Below are 23,200 nucleotides of genomic sequence, written 5' to 3' on the forward strand. Positions count from 1 at the left end.
TCTTAACAAAAACAAAACCAAATAATAGTAAATAAACTCTAATTTTTATACAATTTTAAACAGGATTTCACTTATAAAAAAAATCGAAACTTTATTTTTTCAAATTGTAAAAATTCCAGCCAGTTACGTCAATAGTACCACTCCTCTTCAAAACGGGCAGTTCGTAACGGAACTGTTACATTACCCAGTTAAATTTGTAACCTGATTTTATCTCGTCTCCCGTCCAACTGACAGCCCTGAGTACTTTCGACTTTTCAAGTTATCAAGTTACGTTTCTTGTACTTATCCGGGACTTTAAAATAAAACCCATACAGGAAAATCAAATTCCGTATTAGAAAAAAAAGACAAAAAAATCTTGACATGAATCTGGTGTAGTAATTTTGTCATAAAAATCCAAAATGACAACCAAAAGTAGCAAGGGTGTTCGCCTGGAGACTGACATTGAAAAATGTCGGGAAGAATCCAACTGGAAAAAAGTCATCGAACTTTCAGACCAATTAAAATCGAAACACAGTAGTCAAGGTATTAAATTTCATCTTTAAATTGTTTTTAATTTTTAGTTTCATACGGTTTCTCATACAGTAATATTAATCATTGTATCTGTATTCTTTGCTTATAATACAATATGAAATGTATTTTCTACTTCCTATGTTGATCCGATTCGAATATCAAAATCCGCATAGAACCTAAATCATGTTTCCTTGTTAAATTCATTGGATTTATGAGGGTTGACAAACATTTAAATTTACGTTGGAGGTACACCAATCTTTTCTACTTCATATTGTGATCAGATCCAACATTGTATACTATTAGTATATTTATGTTTAGTGGTCTAATTGACCAAAATATCTTGGTTGAGATGAAAAAATTAGTGTCATTAGGATTCGAAACCACAACCTTCGGCTCAATACACTGCTGCTCTAACATCATGACTTCGGCTATCTCAACTAAGACTTTACATAAAAAGAATAATAGTATTATTAAAATTTTGACATGTCTCCTTCATACATTGATCAGATCCAACAGTGTATAGTATCGAAATTTATATTGGACTTACATCAATAATTTCTACTTCATACATTGATATGATTCAACAGTGTCATGGGATATCATAATGTAGAACCTAAATCATATTTTCTGCTTGATAAATTGATTGGTTTCATCAGTGTTGACAAACATAAAAATTTATGTTAGGTGGACCTCAATATTTTCTAATTCATACATGTCCGATTCAACAGTGTCAAGAGAGATCATAATGTATTCATATTTTCTGCTTGACAAATCGATTGGATTCATCAGAGTTACAAACATTAAAATTTATCCATTTATGTTTTAGTGGTCAATTCACCAAGTTACTTCTTTCAAATAAATATTCTTTTGATGTAAGGTCTTGGTCGAGATAAATCGTCAATGTCAGAGCGGGATTCGAACCCACGACCTTTGGCTAAATACGCCACTGCTCTACCACTTGAGAGTGAGTACCATTCAAGTGGTAGAGCAGTGGCATATTTAGCCGAAGGTCATGGGCTTGAATACTGCTTGTGACATTGACTTTTTTATCTCGACCAAGACGTTATATAAAGAGAATAATTAAGATTTATTTCAATTAATTATTCTTTTTACGTAAGGCTTTGGTTATAAAAAGAATAATTATTGAAATAAGTAAGTTGGTCAATTAGACCACTAAACATAAAAGGATTAATATTAAACTTTATGTTGGACGTACGTCAGTATTTTCTACTTCATTCATTGATCCGATTCAACAATGTCAAGAGATATTGTAATGTAAAACCTAAATCATAGTTTCTGCTTGATAAATTGATTGGATTCATCACTGTCAGCAAACATTAAAATTTATCAATCCATATATGTATTTAGTAGACATAATAGACCTATCAATATTTTTAATTGATTATTTATTTTCTCAGGTGTGGTTTTATATTTGTTATATTTAGATTTATACAAAAAAATTTAATTAAAATTTTTTTTATATTTGTTTTCTAAGGTTCTTGGTTGAGTTGAAAAAGCAAATGTCATGAGGGGGATTCGAACCCATGACCTTCGGCTCAATATGCTACTCTAACCACTTGTCATGATAGCTCAAGTGGTTAGAGCAGCAGAGTATTGAACCTAGGTTCGTAGGTTTGAATCCCACTCGGGGCACTTGCTAATTCATCTCAACCAAGACCTTAGGTTAAAAGTATAATTATTTAAAATTTACATTAGTCCAAATATGTACTTAATACTAATATTTGACCTTGTTAATTATTTTAATTGGATCAAGACACCTTAGATTAAAATTTATGTTGGACCTACATCAAAATTTTCTACTTCATGACTACATTCGTTTAGAAACAAGTTCTTTTCAGTTAACAACTCTTGTTTTTTAATAGGGCGTTAAAGTTTTGGTTCAAACTAATCTCATTTCTTGATGTTAGCCTTGAGATGCTTGTTGCCAGTTAGTTCAATTTGTCTAAATGCAAATCATTGCTTTCAACTGGGCAGGTTGTCTTAGGAACAATCTTTTGATGATTGGATAAAATGGGTGATCTAATTAAAAAATTTGAAAATCACTATCTTTCACGTGACATTGAGAAAACAGTAAATTCAAGCTTCTGCCCTATTTTCAGACAAATTAGCAGTTTTGGCCAGGAGGAACCCTACCTTTAAAATAATTGCATTCATAAAAAACTTCTGTCGTCAACAAACAATGTTTAGAGTAAAAAATACCATTGTTTCATTTTATTTTTAATTGTGTTTTAAGATCAGTGCCAACTTCTATTGTACAGATTATTTCTATAACAATAAATAATAATAATACTTCATACATTGATCTAATTCAACACTATCGAGTAATATTTAAATCTACGTAGAACCTATATCATATCTATTGTTTGCTGGCACTACTAAATGAGCAATGATGTCGCAGAGTTAGTGGACTGTGGGTCATCCAAAAAGCTCTTGTGTGTCAAGATCATAGTTGATAGGATGATCCTCAGAAACTCTAGGCCGCAGAAGGATCATCATCAACCAACTCAGAATTGACCCTGGTTGACACATGGATGCTTACTTTTGGGCCATAGTACGTGTATGTCTAAAAAATCGAAATTTGGATAAACAGGTCAATATTTAAATTGTTGACTGTGAAGCTAGCACAACGTAAAGTTTTAAATTTAATATAATTAGATTTGGTACTCACAAAATAATAGTTCCCAACAACATTTATTGTTAAAAATAAATAAATCCCTTTTATGAAAGAAAACATGATTGAGGCACTTGTAGCATATAGTACATTATATTTGAAGACTTCGTACTTCCAAACCCCTTTTATGGAATACGTACATAATTTTCTATAAATGAGAATTAGTCTCAAATTGAGGTTTTATTAATGAACCTTGAATAAACAATTAATTCCATGCAATATGTTCTTTTGTTATTATGTATTACATCTCATTATTTTCTGGATTTTATTGAGAATAGTTAACTTAAATAATTTAACTTGAATCTCCAGTTAAAAAAATAAAAATTTGAAAAATATTTAATGAGCTTTTTACCTGAAAATATTGAAATTTAAAATATTTTGTAATAAATATATTTTTTACTTTTTTTAGGTCCACTTTGTAACTTTCTTATGGGAGAAGGTAAACTTGAAATGTTTCTTGAAGAGTGCCCACCGCTTGAGTGCAATGTAAACAAGGCAAAAGTTGGACTCTGTCCGGCGAAAAAATGCTTACTTATAGCAGCTGGCGATCTAGGTGTAAAAGTAGGTATTATTTGTTTTTTATCGCAAGCCTAACTCCCAATGGGAATGCAAAATGGAGTAGTTATTGATCTTTCTTATAAATAATTTTTATACTAAAATATGTATACGCAAACTACTTCGATTGTGAAGTTTCAGCAAGGAGTTTTTTCATTTCAGGCTGGAGTCGCATTGGACGCACATCTTCTTTTGGGAAAACTGCATTATGCTACTGGGCAGTACGAAGACTCGTTGAAACACTACATGGAGGCTGATCTTCAGTCATTAACAGAAAAATCACTCCCAAGCAGAAGTTTAAGAATTGTAGCTGAGTCTTATGCAGTTAAAGGTTTGACTTTTTTCCTCATATCTATTAAGTTTCATAGGCATATCTATTTAGTAAGTTCCTTGGCTCAAAAATAGTTACCTTTCTGACAAACAATTGTCTGACATTCAGTGGTGAGGTGAATGGGGGACTCCCAGGAAACGAACAGGTTAATAGGCGCCACACTATTTTATCAAGGGAAAATAGTGAACCCCTTTGGAAAAGCAGAGACAAAACAAAAACACAATTTAAAAAAAAAAATAATAAAAACTCAGTTTGGTCTCTCTCTCTCTCTCTCTCTCTCTCTCTCTCTCTCTCTCTCTCTCTCTCTCTCTCTCTCTCTCTCTCTCTCTCTCTCCCTGCCCCACCCTCTCTCTTTCTATCTCTATATATTTACACTTTAAAAGAATAATAAAAATATTGAACATAGTCTGTGTTTTAAACCTAGAAAAGACATTTCACACACACACACACACACACACACACACACACACACACAAAAGTGCGCGCGCGCACACACCTGGACCTTGCATAACAATATTATTGTAGAAAGTGTATCATATGAATTGTTCTATTATTAAAACGTTTGTGTTTAATTTTAAGTTTTGATTATATTTTAGGCCTATGCCTTGAAAAGGTCCCTCCATCTTCAACGTCCAAATATAAACATGTTGAATGGGAAGAGCAGATGGTCAAAAGTTTTGAATTAGCAAGTGATTTGACTCTTCTTTATCTTCAAGAGCAGGATAAAATCCAACAACAAAGTGTTAACACCGGCACTGGCACAGGTACTACTTCTCATTGTCATTTATTATCGCTGGAAAGTTTTTAAATAACACCAAGAAGATATGTGATAGGTGGATTTTAGAAGTGTAATTGGTGTTAATTTGTTATTGACTGCAAATAACTCTTCAGGATCACATTCACCACAGCCTGTGAGTCCAAGTTACCATATGGGCCCTATATTAGAAACAGCTCTCCAACGAGCTCCGCTCTTGCACATTCTAGGTGGTCGCCTCAGTGCTGCAGTTTCGAGATACAGGTATTTCTATAAACATGAATATACAGCACTGTTTATAATTTTTAAAAAATTATGGTTTAAGGGGTATGTTGTCAGCAGTTGAATCCAGTGGTACGCACAGTTTAAGGTTGACTTTAGCGAGACAGTTAGCCGAGGTCTTATTACGAGGGTTCACAGGAGCAAAATACCACCCTCCTAATAATGGTTTGTTTTTCTTAAATTATACAAGAAAATTCTGATTTTGTTAACCATTTGTTTATTTAAGTTGTAAAAAAAATTAGTGACTGTAACTTTTTAATTTGTATGGCAGGAGGGTCAATCAACAAAAAAATTGCTAGCTCAAGCCCTTGGAAACCTCGGGTGTACTCTGAGCCAAATATGTTTACACCAAAGAGCGAGTATGAAGAAATAATTCTGCTTCTTCTCATCAGGTTTCTTTACAAACACCTTATCATAATTTCAATTAAATATTGATTGGTAATATTTTATTAGTGATGCAATGGCAGGAAGAGAAGCTGTGTTGAGTCAGTCGCCTGAATTTAAGGAAGCTCGAATAAGAGCTTTAACAAATGCGACTGCTGTTTATGATCTGCTGACTATTGTTCTTGTTAGATGGGGGCAAGTTGACTTGTTGCATGAGGTACAAAGTTTATTTTTAATACGATTAATTTATCTATTTTATTTGATTGAAATAGTCTGGAATTATTTAGTTCTTCTTATAATTTCTTGTATTTTTTTGTTTATAGTCTTTAGAGCGAGCATTGAAGTTTTCATATGAAGAAACTCATATTTGGCTGCAAAGGGCTCTGTGCTTGGAAAGTTTAGGACAGTACATACAAGGTTTCGCTGTGGCCAAAGAAGTTGCTCGTATGCTGCCTAATAAAGTTACTCCGTGCCTCTTAGCTGCTAAAATATGCTACCAACACTTAAACAATGTACTAAACTACTAAAACGTCATTCTATCATGTAGGAATGATTATTATTGATTTTTTACATAAATTGCAGACGACTGAAGGTATGGAATGGAGTGAGACAGCACTACAAAGGGAGTTAAAAAATCCACAAGGGCTGACATGTCGATGTTACCTTTACTTAGGAATAGGAGCACATTATGCTGCAATAGTTACCCATTTGAAAGAAAACAAGCAACGCCTTCACAACTTAGCCATGGATTCTTTCATCAAGTATGCCCAAAGTTTTATATGTTGTTTTAAAATATGACTGAACGTTTGTATTTTCAGAGCACAACAACTCGACCCAAATGATCATCTCATCGAGTATTACATTGGGTTGAGCCATGCGAGCAAAGGTCAAGTTTCCGAAGCTGTGAATCATGTGAAGTTAGCTTTGAAATTGTGTCCTGAACATGCTCCATCATTGCATTTAATGGTCCTTCTGCTAACAGCGCAAAAACAGTACTCCGAAGCTTACAGTTTTTTGCAATCAGCGCTATTGGATTTTCCAGACAGTCTCGATTTGCATTACGTCAAAGCCTATATTGAATTGCATACTTTAGGTGGAGATGTTAGTTAATGTCCTTAACTAAATTGAAACAGACATTAAAAGTGAAGTATAAAGTATTACATTGAGTTTTCCAGGTCGCTCTATCAACTGCGAAAAATATGCTTATTTTATGGAAGTTCCAATATGAGGATCAAACGCTCATAGAACAGGCTGACAATAAAAGTGTATTCCAATTATACACATCTGAAATGTCTGATAAAGATTCAAGTAATTTTTAAAAAATCAATTGAAACAATCTCATAAAACAAGACTTTTAAGCATTTGTTTTTTAGGCTCCCTTCATGCTCATTCAGTCGCTGCTTCAAGAGTTGAACAGGCTCTATCTGAAGTGGCGTCATCTTTGTCAACATTCACCCCTAAGCCAGGACCGCAGCGAGCTTGGCTCCTTCAGTTACAGATATGGCTTTTGCTCGCTGAACTTTATCTTTCTATGGAACAAATTGCCTCTGCTGCTTCCTGCATACAGGAAGCCACCAGTATTTATCCTCTCTCACACCACATCATGTACATTGTAAGATTCTCTGCTGACTTATGGTACGACAATGGCATTAATTTTTATCTGTTTTAGAGGGGACTTGTACATGAACAGAAACACGAGTTTGCAGAAGCGAGGCAGTGTTTTCACAATGCGGTTTCAATAAATCCTTCCCATATTAAAAGTTTGCAACATTTAGTACGTCTTTTATCATTTTCAAATTTCTTTATTAAACTGATTTACCAATTTATATAAACATGTATACACATATCTGCTTACACAGAGGTGAGCCTGCAGTCCACTAATAATTCCAGCTTGTATAATAAATTACTGCCTCAAGAATCACCCATCCTAGTGTTGGCAGTACGGGTCAGACCTTGGTCTTGCCCATCCACTCACCGAGGTTGGGCTTCAGGGGCTATCAACAGCTAGATCATTTCTGCAAGCAGTCTCCAAATCCAAATGTATTAATTCACACTCACTCACTCCTAAATTCAACCTTTCCTATTTAATGCCATTCACTCAGTTAGGGTGGTGGAGTACTTGATACTTCTCTGTTACCTTCTACAAATATAACCAATCACACTACATATTGACTCTAATAAATACATTCAGTCTCAATATACATAAAGCAACACAAGATGGGATGTATATGAAGTACTATATACAGAAAAACAGTCCTGTTTTGACTAGCAAATTAATAGAAATGGTGAAATTCCGTCCTGTTTCATCTAAAACCCGGAACAGGGGACCCAAGGAATGGCACCCTTCACTAATCGACACATCGAGCAACTTTTCTCCTCATGCCGGACACATGTGCATGTTTTGACCCAAAAGTAAGTGTCTATGGGTCAGCCGTATGGGCAAGGATGATCATGACGATTTGATCCTAACAACAGTGCTCTTGATAATTGATTCTCTGCCACTTTTTTAAATCTTGTTTTTAATGCATTTTTAGCGTCAGAGGGCTGGATCACTGTGGTAAAATCCATAGGTTGGGACATCTCGACCTTAACCTCCTCGCCCACCTTTTTGTTACTCTATACTATTTTATTAATTAGTTACTCTTTAGTGCCAACATGTAATAGATGTAATGTAAATGCTCAATATCTTGATTTAAATAATTTAAAAAAAGAGTAGTATTTTCTCTAGAAAATCTCTATAATAATATAACTATAAGAAGAAACCAGGGATTGTTAAATTATTCAGATAGCTAATTGTGGCCACAGTTCCAACCAATTGCAACCATGGTTGGAAACTGCATGCTGCATACTTTTTACTATCAAAAACTTATTGTTAGCTATGGCATTTGGTTTGGCGGCTAATTGTTTCCATTGATGACTTTTTGGACAGCCAATGTCTGTTTTGCCCAACTCATCATTAAAAAGTAGCTGGCCTCACACTTCTATCAGGTTAGCATTTCGTGAGCGAGCTGCACACAATTGTCTGAAATATTTGTTGGATCCAGCAATCTGACAATTGGCCGTTTCTGCCTGGAATTTAACTCCCAGCTATCCAAATACTACCAACTGTTGAAAATTTGAAACAGTCATAAGGTAGCTAGGGCTTACTAGTATATTATTTTTACTGTCTAAAATAATTTTTGGATCCAGCACTTAAACAGCTTGCCACACCTTTCAACTGCCTGAAATATTTTTAGATCTAATAGATAAACAACTAAGTATACATTTATGATCTGAAATGATAGTTGAATACAACTACTGGCTGAGTACTTCTGACTGTGTGAAGCAATTGCCAGATTCTTACAGGTACATTTTGAGATTCAGCATCCAATTGGACTGCTACGTAGTTTATGTCATTGTGATTTGACTGCATATTCAATTTCTTTCATGTTCTTCACTTACTATTATTTTAATTTGGCTTAGTTGTATTAGTTTCTAACATTAAAGTTCTTATTTTATTTTCTTTTTTTAGGGACTCATGTACCATTATTTAGGGAATCAGCGAATGGCTGAAAAAATATTGAGGGATGCAGCTAGAATAGATCCATTTGCACCAGTTACATGGTAAATTGTATTAGAAGTACGATCTAATAAATTAATTAAAATCTATTTAATTTTTCAGGTTCAATTTAGGAAAAGTTCTCGAATCGCTGGGAGACTTTAGTAGGTCAAGTGATTGCATGGCAACCGCTCTTCAGGTTGAATCAATAAACCCAATCCTCCCTTATACAACAATCCCAATTACATTTGAGTAATTTTTATACTGTGATAATTGTTTCTTATGGCAATTAAGTACTTATTGCTATCGAATGTAACTTATTTATGTGTACATGTGTATCGATATGTATATTTAAGATATAGCATTTTATGAAATTCAAAATGTATTATTAAAAAAATATATATTATCAATGTTAAAAGACAATTTTATGAATAGTGAAGAGGCCAGTATGGTTTACCCATTAATAACATACATTACATAATTAAATAAATAAATGCCTTTATTAAATACACAAAATTGTTAATTCTGTTTCAAGAATACAAAATTAATCAATAAATGACAAGGAAAAACTGTTGTTAGTATTATTATTTTATTGATTTTTTGAATTATGTTGATATTTTTCAAGTACTTTTAAACAAAGTTAATTAAAAACTATTTATTTCAATTTAAAAAAAAATAAAATAAAAAAATAAAAGGAAAATGTACTTGAAAAATTTAAATCAGAGTTAACTTATCACATTTACTTTGGTCGTTCCGTAAAATACCCACATTTGTATTTTCTTCAAAGACATCAAAACTGGAATCATTATTGGAAGGAATAGAGGAATGTAAACAGCATACCTGCAAATAAAAAAATAAATAAAATAAAATAAATTTAAATACATAAAAAATTAAATATTTTACAAATGTGTTTTCTACAAATAAACAAACTTTTGATCGTCTGGGAAGTAGAGTAGTGCCAAAAGCGACGGATCGCTAAACGCTGTCTCGGCAGCTTGGTAGGCGACACGTGAATAGTTGAGGGCTTCATCCAATTTCGAGTTACCAAGTGAATTAGAAGCCAATTTGACATATTTAATAGCATCGTTTATCGAACTGGCGACATCCTCGTTGATAACTATGTTACTAATTTCACCAAGCAGTTTAGACAGTGACTAAAAAATAAAATTTACCAAGCATGAAAGTTATATTGGTGAATGAGAGTAAATTTTAATACCTGAAGTGTTAAAGAGGCTGAAGTGATTTGTTCGACAGTTCGAATTCTGTAGAGCTTGTCAAGTTCCCAATCTCTTAAAGTACCACCAGTTGAATTGAACAATCCGACCAAAGGATTGCGTTTATTCTAGAAAAATTACTAAATATATGACAAATACTTTTTTTAGTTATTTTTGTGGAGTATTTATTGTTAGACCTCAGGAATATTCTTTTCAAGCTCCTTCCACCCTTGTTTATAAAACTAATAAAATGGAAGGATTGTGGAATAGCAAATGGGAAAAATTGAGAGCAAGACCAAGGTGAGTCGGGTTAAGATGTAAAGGAGGAATTGAGAGCAGAGTTGAATAGATTCTACTGTAGAAAGTCGAGACCAAAGAGAGGCAAGACTGAGTAAAGGTAGAGCCAAGACCAAGAAAGGCAGCAAGAATCTTAAGTAGACCAGTGTTGGTGAATGTCACCTGGGGGTGTTTATTTTGTAAATAAACTCACCCATAGAGTTAGAGTTGTGGCTATCATTACCTAATTTGAACAATATACATATTGAGTCGCAATAAATGTATATGACTTTCTGTTTATTTTTTAATTTATTTTTTAATTTTTTAGTACTGGATTCCTTCCACACAAAACAATCGCATAGTGTAAATGCCCTCACCTTGCTTAGCTGTAGGGACATGTATTACAACAATAATTACAACAAATGGACAATAATTACTTAAAAAGGATAAGTAAGTAATACAGGCACAAACCTAAAACCAACATTCAAAAACGATGGGCTTTATATCCAAATCGAAAACAAGTTGGAAATATAGCGTACAATTTAATTTAACTTGTGAAATGGTTGTTTTCATCTCACCCTTATGATTGTATAACATTATATATATTCTAGAAGGTAAACTTTTCCCCCCTTTTCTATGAAGGTATTGCAACTACGAGGCTATATGAACCCTTGCTGGCATTTTGAAAAAAAAAAAAAAAAATTGTAAGTTTTCCAGACGGGGACACAAAACTCAAAGGAGACTGGTCACAACTTAAGGTAAACTTTAAATAACATAATGTTTTAACCCAGTGCCTAATATTTAGAAATAGACAAGTTCTAAATTGTATGAATGATCTACACATCCTTCCATACAGTGTCAGTCTGACATCAAAGGAAGTAAATAAACAAGTACTTTTTTATATTTGGTATTAAACAAATTATGGATATCAGGTACTTGCTTTAGGATTAATGCAATTTCTGTTTTAATAAATATAGAAAGTGATAAAAATTTTACTATTTTTTATATCAATCAATTACTTATATTACTACAATTCAATAATAAATTAAAACATACGTTGTCTTGAATGCCAAGCAATGTGTGTATTTGTGAGACGAAAACTGCCATGATTTTCTTTGAATCTACTTTCAATTCTTCTCCTTCTTTACAGTTTCTCTGAGATGGGTTAATAATCTGCACACCTCCCCACTGGGGTGATATCATCGAGTTGACCAGTCTTCCAGTCGGGGACACAAAACTCAAGGGAGACTGGTCACAACTTGATGTATACAGTATTAAATGAACACATGGGTTTTTGGATATCCCTTAAAAAAATGAAAACGGGTAAAATCAATAATCAAATTTGTATACATATTATGAAATAATGTAATTGCAATTTAGCAAACCTGATCCTAATTTTTTCTCAAGGGGTGTGATTATATGAGGCAGCTGGGAAAGAGGCAGTGTGTAACCATTGCTATTTTTTTCCGGTAATACACCAAAATCAATAAAATACAACCACTGGGATTTTAAAGAGTGTAAACTCACGGCAGAAATTTGATCAAGCAATGGTTTGATATATCCTGGAAAAAAATTTTTACATAGTTTTATTGCCGAAGACTAAAAGAAACCAACAAGAGAAAGAACATTTTCAATTTAAAATTGAAGGTTTTTAAAAACAAGTTAATTGAAAACAGTTGATATTCATAAAATTTTATGACACACCACAACATTTGGTATGCTCTGCTAGTGATTTTTTTTAAAGCTTATCTTCTGTTTATCTTCATCTGCTTACTAGGTTTGTCTGTCAGGAACATTTCAATAATTGTGTGTTTCTGTATGTTTAACATATATACAGGTTCTAATTGTTCTCAAAATGCTGCCCAACAGATTAAAACAATAAGAATACAAAGGATGACCAGAGACAATCTAGCTATAGATATTTTGACATTGAATTTGTAATTAGATATATTGGGTAAACTACCTACGTTTTATATCTGTAGAAATATCCCAAACGAGTTTGACATTTTCTGGGTTGGAATTTATAATCGTAAAGACCATGTCGTAGTTAAGCGCGGCCCTGAGGCTGTCTAGATTTTCACTTTCTTGTACAGACTGTGGAACGATGATTGATTTTATTTTCGTCTTCAAATCCGATTCCCTCAGGTGCCAATCTCTCATCACTTCCACAATTAAATGATTACCTTAAAAAAATTTAAGATTTAATATACAAATGAAAATGTTGAAAAATATTAAAAATACATTACTTGTTTCAGGAGTGAAGTATATTATCCGTTTGTTTGAAACAAGAACTTTATATCTCTGAGGTAAATGGTGCACTTCAACCAGCAAAATGTTACCGTATGTAACATTATTTAATCTCTCATCATTTTCAATATCTAAGTAAGTCTCAATTTCATTATTGATTTTAAAGGGTGTATAAACCAAGTCATAAATATCTGAAAAATTCTTTTTGTTTACAAAACTCCTTTTTGAAAAAAATTAACTAAAATATACAAATAGATCAAAAATGTAAAAGTTCTTTACAAAGGCTGCAATTTAATACAATTTAAAGAGATGTGCCAGATTAAACTCACCCGTCATTAGCATATTCTTTAAATCTCCAATTAAAGCATTAGTCCTACTTGGGTACTGACAATGAATAAATACTTTCATTTGAATGTTAACGACACTAGGTTTGAGTTTGTAAATTTCATCGTAAGGCAGAAAAGCTCTTTCAACTTCCGTCGTCTTCCACCAAAGAGGAATCCCAATCACAATTAACATTACGGCAAAAGAAATGGCAGCCCACATCTTGAGTTTTTCTTAAACAAATATAACAAAAAATAAATACCAGAAAATTACAATAATAATTAAGTTGTACTACCGTATCAGCAAAAAAAATTAATTAAATAAATAAAAATAAAATAAATTTAAAAAAATATATTAAAAAAATTAAATTAAAAAAACAACAGAATAATATATATACATATAAATACTAACTACTTGAAGTATCAACGAGAGGTTCGCAAAATAATCAGTAGCATATAACATATAATATTAGATAATATCTAACACAGCAGTGAATTAGTGACTTTTGTAAGACGCCCACAGGCACCGATGGCTAGTGATGTTTGCTAAGTCATAAAAATACAAAAATTATTAAATTATAAATTATATTTAACATAAACCAAATAAACAGAAGTATTTTTTTATATAAGTGGATATATACACACCAAACTAAAAATTCACTCACCTAATCTGAATATTTTGTTCTACAAAATTATTAAATTACATATTGATTGTTCATCTTGGAGCTGTGAGATATATCAACAATCCAAACTTATAAAAAGGATGTACAAACAGACCATTGCAGATGTTGAAATATCTAAATACATCTGACCTTAGTCTATGACATGGTGTTCTGACATAGAGTCACAGACTGTTTAGCAAGACTTTCAACCTTTCTGAGCCATGTCATAAAGCCATGAAAAATTGATCCATCAGAAAGAGAAATGGCAATTGTAAGCCAAGGAAAACAGTTAAATGGCCATAAGTGAAATTCACAAAATATTTCTTGAACTGTGGATAGCGGTAAGCCTCCTGCACTGGAAACATCATGTTGTCTTACTTTATTATAAGGGTTTTCTCTCTGTAAAATGTGCAATAGCTTTAACTGACGAAAATGTGGCTCTCTAGGAAATGACTGAGCTGTTTATTTTATTTTATTTATTTATTTATTTTTTTTTTTTAACCATCATCCTCTAAGTATGTAAAGAAGAAACTTGGTAAGGAAAGTGGCATGTCTGTGAAAACTTATACACATTTGCCAGTGGAGTCAGCATTTAAACTGCAACTAACCAGACTTTTTTTTGTTATTCTTTAACTCCCTGTAACTATTGCCCAAGCTTCCTACTTCATATCCAGCCTTACTATCCACCCAGATCTCACAATCCCCTTCGTCCTCAAAACCCCAAGAAGTCCTCATAAAACCCTAGACACCCCATATCCCAACCTCCTCGTCCAACACCTTTCATCCTGAACCATTCCTCTATGACATATAAAGCTCCAGGGGCCTTGTGATTTCCTCCCTTGTGAGGAAAGTGAATTGTGCTATGATACAAGTGTATTTAATATTAAACTTCTCCATCATTATAGTGTTGTAATGCAATATTTATAAAGGAAATAAAGTTGCTTGTAGTTCTCTAGTGAACCATACTATACTACTACCTTCTAATAATAATAATAATAATGATACTTTGACAATTATTATAAATAACGAAATATACCCTTTAAAAAGTATTTACAGCAATGGAATATCCGTCTGCTTGGAGGCTAGATTACTGATAAATATTTAAAAAAGATAATGAAATAGCCAATAAAATATAATAAAATATAATAAAATAATATAATAATATTCCCTCTAATTAACATAATTACAAAGAAAAAGAAAACAAAAAATTAATTAATTAATTTAAAAAATAATATAAATAAAAAATAATAATAAAATAAAATAATCTGGTGAACATAGAATGATAGATTTATATACCATTAATTAAGTAAAAATTTCTTCTAATAAATCAAAAATTGAACTCTTGTACCAGTTCCCAGCAGTAAAACCAGGCGTGATGAGCGCATTTTATTAGCTGCAGCTTGGCTCATTTAAAAGTTTGACTAGGCTTTCTTCTGAGAGCATAGCACTACCCAAATAAGAAGCACGCATCTCGGACAAAATGGTACATTTAGTCAAAAAGTGCACAATGGTTTCCTTTTCCTTGCATTGCACATTGTATTTATGAAATGTTTTCGGCTATCGTGGGCCTAATTTTTGTACTGCATTGCCAATAATTTATCCATCATAAGGAACCAATTCTCAATTAAAACATACAGTGAAACTTATCTTAATGGACACCTCCCTTGAATGGATAAATTCTGATTCCCCGATTAGTTTTTTCACGTTATAATCTTGTATAAAGAAGACACTCCCAAAAACAGACACAGACATCTTTTTTTTACTATAATCTGATTCTAAAACTCTTTCAAAACAGGCAGCAGCCTCCAGAAAATTAACGTTTTATGTGAAACACCGTTTCTCATATGTATTTTGTTTGCTTCCAAAAATTCCAACAGATTGATGAAGTGCCACATATTCTTTTCCAGTGCCTTTGATACTTAAAGAAAAAAATCAATGCAATTAAAGTGTGTGAGACTTGGCTGCAAAGTTTTCCATTGGAAAGATTCAGGCAGTTGAATATCTAAAAAACAAAAAAGAACTTTTAGATAAATGTTACAAATGTGGAAATGACCAAATCTGCAAATATTTTCCTAAAATATCTGATATGGCCATAGATCAGAATTTATTTGAATGGTTTTGCAATGCTTGGGTTTGTTAAATACCAGTGTCTGATGTGCTAATCTGAGAGTTGCAAAACATTTAGGCTGAGCAAATTTTAAAACATTTCTTTTAAGACAATTAGTAGAGTGAAGGACCGAGATTATACAAAACTGTATGGAAATTTTAAACAATACTACCAATTTTGAACCTAAGGGCATTTTAAATTGGAATGAGACGGCCTTATTTTTTGTAGCTAAAAAATTAGTGTTGTCAGGGAGGAAATTTCAAAGGAGCATTTAACTTTGCTCTTATGACCAAGCATGCTTGATGAATTTGAAAAACCCTATGGTCGTAAAAGAAGATTAAAAATCCTCGGTGGTTCAAAGGTGTTGGTAATCTTGTATTCTCCATTGCAGCCCATCATGTAATACTAAACTTTTTTTTCATTTTTATCCCAAAAGAGGATTCCAAAAGTGTCCATTATGGGAAGTTTCAATGTACTTGGCAATTGCTTTCACTCTAGTGCGTTTTGCGACAATCCCAAAATTTCACTTGTAACGCCGCAATAGTACTCTGCTTATCCACATTGATCATTACCTTGTGTTTAGGAGACCAACAGAATAGAACCAACCACCTGATCCATTATTCTATGCAACATTATTCCAGCAGAGATTCTTACCTGCTTTAAGCACTCTAATTTGTTTAAAGTAAACGTGTCGGCCTACCTCGACAATCAGTGAAAACTACTGGTAGAATAGAGCCTAATTCTAAAGATTCCATCATCTATATCGTCATCTTTTACAACAACAAATGTGTATTTTATTTAAGTATGATGAATCAATTTATCCATCAAGTTAGGGCCAACTTGGGGAAAACTACAATCCTGTTTTCTGCATTTTCAGCACAACTGTCAAGTTTGTACAAACCAGTTAGTATACAAATTAATAATTTCAATTCAACCAAAAGTAATAATTAAAAAAAGGGGGAAAATGATAAATCATAGTTACCGGAATCAGATTCACAATCCATCTTCTGCATTTTTTTCTAAATAAAAACTAAAATAAACTTGCTATCGATGGTATACTACAGTTATAGCACATCCACAAAAATTAATCTCTTAATTAGCCAAGAAAAACTAATTATTTGTTACATCTTTGGTTAAGTTTAAATCAACAGAGCGTCCAAAACAGAACACGACCAAAACAGTATCAGCGCCAACTCTGTTATCACAGATTCTGTTGTGAAGAACCTTCGAAATTGAAGCCTTCACTAATGCCATTGAAATTTTCAATTTTTAAAATTTTAAAAATAAATGTATACATTTATTATTGCCATTGAGACCATAAAAGATTTTTTTCGTACGTTCCACAGATAATAATTTATTTTTAGTTTCTCATATTTGGCATGTACCAAACGTCAATAGACTGAGAGGCAATATCAAAACGTTTAAATTTGCCGGTTATTTTATTTAAACAATTACATGGAATCATTAAAGGATTTGGAAAGAGATTTACAACTAACTTAACTTTCCTTACTTTAAAAGTATTATGGTATACTTGTGTAATCAGTTGGAGTGCAAAAGAATTTGTTAAATAAGCATACAAATTTTTATTGGATGGACAAGTGGGATCTGCTTTTAAAAATTTATTAACAATAACATGATAAATAATGCAAATATTAACAAAATATTTTAACAAACATATCCTATCGAACAAATTGGCAGTAGGCCGGTGAGATACATCGGGTGCTTGTAAAATTTGAACTGTACACTTTCTGTTTTACCACAGAGGTTTGTAACGTTCCAATATCTGTACTTCCCATCACTGATTTTTATTTCCAATTCGTACAAGAGGCCTTTTTTAATTTTGAATTGCGATCCGAGTTGCAAGGTGTAGACTGAATTACAGCTGAATGTTCCTTTCTTTTCTGCTATGATTTTTGTCATGAGCCCTTGAACTCCAAGAAGTACCTTAACCCAGCCCATGTAGGTTCCTGAGCTGTCATTTCTTGTAAAAACCTATATGGGAAAATATACGCATTGTAACATTTTGAATATTTAGGGGAAAAAATACTTACAGAAAAAGAAGTGATCTCAATTGTTTTATCGACTTCAAATAAAACTTTGTTTGCTAAACTTTCTGAACTGAGGTGGAGATCTTTCAATTTTGCTTCGTGTAGGATAAAGGGATTTCGCCTCAAGAGTTTTCTTCTTGTTGTAGAAAAACCGTCAGGCATAGGCAAGAGGGATTCCTGTCTTAAAATCAAATTGCACAATATAGACAAGCTTTGGTGTTTTTCCAGAAGACCAGATTTAATTGGACCATTAACAAATTCCTCTCTTGTCATACCAAAAAAGCAAAACTTTGGTAAAATTTGTTTGTACACTTCATGCCTCCTTGTCTCATCTGAAAGTAAATCTTCTTTAATTTCCATCTGAGTGGATTACTTTAGAATCTTTAGCTGGTACCTATTTTCCTAATATATGTTTTTATCCAATTCGATGTAATTTTAAAGAAATCGTATTCACTAATACTAAGCTCTTTTAAATCTAATAATATGTTTAGCATTTTCATATTCATACTATTTGAATTTAACAAATGTAAAACAATCTCAGCGTTTTCCTTGATAACCTAGAAATCATGTAAGTTTTAAGATTACATCAACATTGCTAAGTTTTTAAGCATTTAACAAACCCTTAAGCAAACTTCTTGCAAATCGACCAGGTTGAATTGTAGGCTAAGTTCAAAACAATCAGGAATACATGAAGCAGCTAAATGCTCTTTTAAATAATTTAAACAATATTTAGTCACATCGCTACTCCTATAGCGCGTTCCACATTTAAATAAATCAATGGCTTCATTTATACTGTTGAATTTGTAAATTCCGCAATAAATCAATCTGTAATGACAGAATTAGATACATATAACCATCATACATATACGAATTACACTTTATACGTAATGAGTAGAGCCTGGGTTTATATGCAATAAAAATCCTCAAGTATAACATACAATATGCCCTAAAAATCTCAAACATGCAATATAATGTGCAGTAAAAAATTCTCAATTATGCAGTAGAACTTCATCGCTTATGATAGTGCCATTGCACAAATATGCCAAATAGTTTGTACTAAAAATGTGGTGTGATTAGTGTCTGTTAGTCGATGATTATTTGGAAATCGTGAAATGCAGTCTGGTGTGACGTAGGTTTTAGAAAAGTATTTTCTTTATTGTGCCAAAGTTTTGATCATTATTGAGATTATCTTTAAGGCCTGGGATTTACAAACATCGTTTTAATTTTAGCAAATACACGTAGGATGTGGAAAAAAGTGCATTTATATAATGCAGAAAAAATATTTTTGTATATTCAATCACTAAAAATGTTGATACACAAGTAGAATGTCAGAGAATCACTTGGTTAATAATTTAACTTTTTTTTTAACTTACACATATTTTTTTGGTCTAGTACACCATTAATTTTGAAAGGAAATAGTCGCATAAATTTCAGACGCACAAAAAGTCATATAATTTAAAGTACATAACAAAATAAATAATTAAGTTCATGGTCTGAAATAAAACTGACAATTATGAATATTTCCAAATTAGTTTCTGTAAAAGTACAGCATTTATTGGTAAAAAATATTTGTATGTACCTCGAAAATGACTTTTCAACGTCAACAGAACTTGAATTTATTTGTAGAAACTTAAAATAATTGGATCGTCGATTCCCTGTAAAACAACTTTATTGTTTCCATTCAAGATTTCATTAATTTTCTCCAATTCAGTCAATGTGATAGTTAACTAAAACAGACTACCAAACTACACAAGCAACATCTTGCAGATCTCTTGAAAACATCCCACAGTTTATAAGATTAACTTTTCTGTCAAAATTGCAATAAAAACCAATTTTCTGGTTTTTCTTTACACTTTCTTCGGGATGTTGAACTGGTACTTACTGGTATTTTTGCACAAGTCAATATGCAGTAGAGCTCAATGAAATCTCGCAAATTAAAAAAAAAGTTCTAAGGAAGCAAACTGTTTCAGGATTAGAATATATTTTATGTGATCATCTTTGACCTGCCTATCTTTCTTGTTTTTATGTTCTTCTTACTGTAGAATGATAAAGTTACATTTTCTTCCTCTCATAGATCTCAACACAATGTTTCACACAATACTATGAAGTGTGAAATTTATTAGTAAACATTTCTCATTTTCTTTGGCAACTAACTAAAAGTTTATACTTACTCTAAATAACACTGAAATATGTTTGGGTCCTCTTCAAGTTCCAGTACATCGTTTAAGCTTTTTCTTATCTTTTCTTGTAATATTTGACTAGCAGCAAATAAAACTATTTTATGCGCCAAAATTTTCTTAAAAACAAATCTATAATTAATGTTGAAAAATAAATCTTGGTGTATAACTTCTAACAATAATGTGTTAAAAAGTTGGGGAAAATTTATTTTTCTTGTGCAATGTTAGTTTATGTATATTAATAAATATATATTTATTTGACATAATAAATAGAGTTATTTTATTTAAAAGCTGTGTTCCCAATAAAAATAAGATTGCTTTCGTCTGTTAAATAAAATAACTGAAGTGTATAAATTGAATTAATAATTACTAAATAGTCATTACATTCTTTCAACTTAATCTTGGATATGCAAATTATTGAATTCATACAAACTATCAATAAATTATATGTTTTGCCTGTGTCATAGCAAGACTAATTATTAAATATATGTATATTTGAACGTATTGTGAAATAAATAGTACCTTCTCACATCGTCCATTTTTACTATGAATCACCAAAGTTATATCTGCATACAATTGGGTTTGGTAAAGAAGGCTGAACCTTTTATTCCACCAGTTATCCATAATCCTGATTTCTTGTGACTTACAGTTATTTTCCAATTAATAACAATTAATTAAATACGCACAGGATTCTACTTAGGCAATGTTAAACAGCTAGGTAAATACTTCTGGGATATAAAGGTCAAAGTACTCCTAAGAAGTAAATATAAAAATCACAAGAAAAATCTGCTATTATAAATGATTATTTTACAAATAACCATTAGAAAAGTTCTATCATCGTGAGGAAATAATGGTCAGGATTTTATATATAAAGTATAGTTCATCACCTTTAATTCATTGTTAATAGTAAGATAAAAACTTTGCCATATTACAGTAATATATTTATTTACAATGTAAAAGGAAAAAGATAATAAACTTAAGTACTTTTTATATACTGGACCCCAGAAACAGTTAAACCGGGCATATTTTCTTCTAGTAAAAGGCAACTCAATTCAAAAAAATTGTTAGTAACAATATCTTCTAAAGTTAAAGTTTTAAGTTTTCTACACCTATAAAAACATGAAAAACATCTTTCTGAAATTTGAGAACAGCCCGATAGATCTAAATGCTCCAAGGTATGATGAAATAGTCTTGTGACCCTGTCTACAAACCAGTCATCAACTTGAGGGCAGTTTCTGAGGCTAAGAAATTTTAAGTGGCACAAATCGATCATATTTTCTAAACCTTCATAACAGATTTTTGTATTGGACAAATCAACTGCTTCCAATAGAAAACCTTTCTGAAATTGGTTTGGTAACGCATCACAGGTATCATCTTTTGAACTCATGCGGATCCAATTCGGCATTCCAACAAATTTGACCCCTCCTCTTCTATAAACTATGAAGTGAGCCGCTGCAAGATCGTTGCCGAGTGTGTCATGCCGTTTCGGGATGAACTTCTGGTTGTAAATCTCAAATTCCTTTCTTTTCCGTTTTTCCCATTCCCAGAAACTTTTCAAGCTCAATCTCATCGGGTTCATCTTGTGAAGATCTGGGAATTTCCTGGCACCAGTCCTGGCAAAAGTCTCGAGAAACGAGTTTGATGTCGCCTTTTCGTTCTGGAAATAATTGGATTTTTCTCCTTCATTTCCTTTGCTTTGATGACGGAGGCCTAAACCTAAAACCCACAACATAAATAATCTTTTATGTTTTTAAACATACAAGGAAATAAATATTGCTATTTTATTAAGTTTATATCCAGGCAAAAACTAAAACTAAAATTCAAATTTATTTTGATCAAGAGCACTGTCGATACATGGCTCTTGGAGGATCTGACTCATAGAAGAAGGGTCATTCTCACCCAAGGATAGGCACACACTTGTAGCTTAGTATGTCCCACTTGAAGGGTGCCACTCCTTGGCTCCACAAAGCGTGTAGGAGTGCCACCCAAAATAAGAATTGTGCTTAAGCACAACAGTGAGTGTTAGAGTTCTCTGTTCCGATTTTTAGAGGAAACAGGACTGTTTTAATGTATAAATACTTTATAGATAACTCATCTTATGTTTCTTTCTGTATATTTAGAGTGAATGTATTTGCGGGTGATGAAGGAATATCAATTACCCACCATCTGAGGGAATGGTATTTAAATATGTAAAAATGTACTTAACGGTGAGTGGGTTTGGATTGAAACTGATTGCGGTGAAGGCTGAAATGGACCTAGATGTTGGTGTTTGGACGGATAAGACCGAGGTCTGACCCCGGCTGCCAACACTCGGGAAGGGTTATTCTCAAGGCCTGCCTAAATTTATCGTAAATTACAAAAAACTGGAATTGTCGGTGGGCTTCGAAAATTATGGGCTCAACTTTGTACACATGTGTATGTATGTTCTTGCATGTGCAGATATGAGCTTGTATACTTATCAGTAATAAGTAATCGAATTTATTTTGGACATGCATTACAGATCAAAATAATCCAATTTGTTCTGATGGGAACTCAATATTACAGACTCGAATTTTTTACCTTGGATTAATCGAATCGTCCTCAATCTGCAAAACGTATTCATCGAAAGAGACAATTTTTTTTCTTTAAATCTATTTGTTTTGTAAATTAACAAATAAATAAATTGAAAATATTTCACACTGGGCACAAGTTGGGTAGGTTACGCTATGTTAATGGTCAGTGTGGTTATGATGACTGATGTAGTCCTGAAAACTATATTTTTTTATTGAAACAAAGTAATAAAAATAAACAAAAAACTAATACAAAACTGTGTTTATATTTCATTATATATTGGCCTTATTTAAAAAAATATATTACTTAATATCCTTACATAAAAGCAAACAATAATCGACAAAATGACTTTTATTAATTAATTTATGCTTTTTCTATTCTTATTTATTGTGTTTTCTTACATATTCAATCATAATTATTATGCTATATTTCATTATTTTTATAATTATATGTATTTCAGTTTAAACTGCTTGTACAAGAAGAAAATTCAGATATGTATTTTCCTAACTTCACATCATGATCAAACTTACAAATACATATACAAGAAATT

At 32.2% G+C, this 23,200-nt stretch overlaps 3 protein-coding genes across 12 annotated transcripts; 1 reads left to right on the forward strand and 2 right to left on the reverse strand.

Annotated features, from left to right (window-relative positions):
• Positions 1-56: 56 nt before the first annotated feature.
• LOC106662793 (tetratricopeptide repeat protein 7B) lies at positions 57-9,559 on the forward strand. 3 transcript variants are annotated; one of them, XR_002911030.1, is made up of 16 exons: positions 57-522; positions 3,612-3,763; positions 3,920-4,088; positions 4,685-4,852; positions 4,980-5,106; positions 5,168-5,289; positions 5,396-5,516; positions 5,578-5,725; positions 5,832-6,020; positions 6,091-6,269; positions 6,327-6,609; positions 6,684-6,816; positions 6,882-7,120; positions 7,178-7,282; positions 7,368-7,548; positions 9,020-9,108. XR_002911030.1 is itself a non-coding variant. In XM_014387128.2 (16 exons), the coding sequence occupies exons 1-16, from the start codon at positions 399-401 to the stop codon at positions 9,300-9,302; spliced, it is 2,484 nt and encodes an 827-aa protein (XP_014242614.1). In that variant the 5' UTR covers positions 58-398; the 3' UTR covers positions 9,303-9,559. The 3 variants fall into 3 exon arrangements, 2 of the variants coding, with proteins under 2 accessions (XP_014242615.1, XP_014242614.1); XM_014387128.2 differs by lacking the exon at positions 7,368-7,548 and adding an exon at positions 9,170-9,559 and having other exon boundaries at positions 58-522; positions 9,020-9,111; XM_014387129.2 differs by lacking the exon at positions 9,020-9,108 and having other exon boundaries at positions 7,368-9,012.
• Positions 9,560-9,705: 146 nt separating this feature from the next.
• LOC106662871 (GPI transamidase component PIG-S) lies at positions 9,706-17,092 on the reverse strand. 5 transcript variants are annotated; one of them, XM_014387293.2, is made up of 11 exons: positions 16,858-17,091; positions 16,576-16,757; positions 13,519-13,652; positions 13,113-13,340; positions 12,783-12,974; positions 12,504-12,719; positions 11,922-12,098; positions 11,593-11,840; positions 10,263-10,388; positions 9,977-10,200; positions 9,708-9,886 (listed from the first exon to the last, which is right to left on the reverse strand). In XM_014387293.2, exons 4-11 carry the CDS (start codon positions 13,327-13,329, stop codon positions 9,772-9,774), a joined length of 1,515 nt encoding a protein of 504 aa, XP_014242779.1. In that variant the 5' UTR covers positions 13,330-13,340; positions 13,519-13,652; positions 16,576-16,757; positions 16,858-17,091; the 3' UTR covers positions 9,708-9,771. The 5 variants fall into 5 exon arrangements, with proteins under 5 accessions (XP_024086454.1, XP_014242779.1, XP_014242778.1 ...); XM_024230686.1 differs by lacking the exon at positions 13,519-13,652 and having other exon boundaries at positions 9,706-9,886; positions 16,858-17,092; XM_014387292.2 differs by lacking the exon at positions 16,576-16,757.
• Positions 17,093-17,313: 221 nt separating this feature from the next.
• Positions 17,314-22,815, reverse strand: LOC106662890. Of its 4 annotated transcripts, XR_002911035.1 has the most exons (8): positions 22,660-22,815; positions 20,623-21,816; positions 20,095-20,219; positions 19,806-20,023; positions 18,544-18,748; positions 18,318-18,480; positions 17,927-18,255; positions 17,792-17,867 (listed from the first exon to the last, which is right to left on the reverse strand). XR_002911035.1 is itself a non-coding variant. In XM_014387329.2 (6 exons), exons 1-6 carry the CDS (start codon positions 20,722-20,724, stop codon positions 17,541-17,543), a joined length of 1,251 nt encoding a protein of 416 aa, XP_014242815.1. In that variant the 5' UTR covers positions 20,725-21,077; the 3' UTR covers positions 17,314-17,540. The 4 variants fall into 4 exon arrangements, 2 of the variants coding, with proteins under 2 accessions (XP_014242815.1, XP_014242816.1); XR_002911034.1 differs by lacking the exon at positions 19,806-20,023; XM_014387329.2 differs by lacking the exons at positions 19,806-20,023; positions 22,660-22,815 and having other exon boundaries at positions 17,314-17,867; positions 20,623-21,077.
• Between the last annotated feature and the right edge of the window lie 385 nt (positions 22,816-23,200).

This window comes from Cimex lectularius, unplaced genomic scaffold (genome assembly GCF_000648675.2).
Source record: "Cimex lectularius strain Harlan isolate CLEC.00 unplaced genomic scaffold, Clec_2.1 scaffold73, whole genome shotgun sequence".
NCBI lineage: Eukaryota > Metazoa > Arthropoda > Insecta > Hemiptera > Cimicidae > Cimex > Cimex lectularius.